This window comes from Otolemur garnettii, unplaced genomic scaffold, assembly GCF_000181295.1.
Source record: "Otolemur garnettii isolate 467f Iridium unplaced genomic scaffold, OtoGar3 scaffold00048, whole genome shotgun sequence".
In the NCBI taxonomy this organism is placed as follows: Eukaryota; Metazoa; Chordata; class Mammalia; order Primates; family Galagidae; genus Otolemur; species Otolemur garnettii.
In genome coordinates, this window is record NW_003852443.1 from 1,872,221 (window position 1) to 1,873,315 (window position 1,095).

General features: G+C 31.7%; 1 protein-coding gene across 1 annotated transcript in view; it reads right to left on the reverse strand.

Moving 5' to 3' along the window:
* Positions 1–1,095, reverse strand: part of ZNF804A (zinc finger protein 804A) — a 295,545-nt gene that overhangs the window by 59,093 nt on the left and 235,357 nt on the right. Inside the window, exon 2 of the mRNA XM_003791455.1 lies at positions 161–304. Coding sequence (XP_003791503.1) covers positions 161–304 — 144 coding nt within the window. The remainder of the gene's footprint in view (positions 1–160; positions 305–1,095) is intronic.

Sequence of the window (1,095 nt, forward strand, 5' to 3'; positions counted from 1 at the left end):
GCTTTTAAAAAATTGATTTTGCTACATCACCAAATTATCACCCTAGAAAAACATCCTTAAAAATTGTATATGAAAGTCAAGTGAAAATATGACATTTATGTAGTTCACACAATTCAAAATCCTACACAAGGAGCCAGAGTTTTAAAAATCTCTTTCTTACCTGCTTGTGAGCATGGTCATAAGAATTAATGTGGTTGTCAAATTCCTGATGTTTATAGTACTGCTTGTCACAGAGCTCACAGTAAAAATTGGCCTTCAGGTCTTCCAGAGCTTTTGCTATGGTATTCTCCTTCTCAGCATAGTCCTGAAAAATAAAATTTCAAGGGGAGTTGCAATTGGCTGTCCCTGATTGTTCTGACAACTATTAACTTTAGCATAATAATTAAAGTTGGAAACAGAATATAACAACTATGAAGCAAATACTATCAAACTGAATTAGAAGAACTTATGAGTTCAACAATAAAATATCAACAAAATAAGCCAAAATAAATAAGAGAAAGAGCATCAGAAATATAGAGGAGAAAAGCAAACTACACGGCAAGTTTCTATGTCACGTTAACATCAAAATAATGAAAATCATATAGCTATGTTGATCCAACTGTAGACTTCTGGCAATTGCTAAGCTAACATAAAATCTTATTTTAAACATCAAACATATGTCCTGTTTGAGGAGGTCTATATTGGTTCATAAATATTCAAGGTTGGTATGTTGCTTGTTTCCTTAAACATTTACATAGTAACTCACTCATCCCAACTCTTATTTCATTTGAGTAATGTTTTCATTTTGACCCATATCAGTTTAGTCTGAATTTTAAAATACCCTCTAGTCCTTGGAAAATAAGACTTCTTTCTGCAAGCTAATTATGTTATTTACTTAAACCGAAAAGGCTTAAACTGTATGAGAAGATTGCTTCATCATGCGCGCAATAAAGATGGTTATACACCCAGACTCCTGAAAAGATGAGAAAACACAATCACTCATTATTAGCTTTTGGTTAAAAAGTATGAAATAGCAGAATATTTGACTATGGCTTTTAGGTTTTCTTAAATCTAACTGTACGTTCTATTTCATGCCTTCTTTTTTTTTTTTTTTTT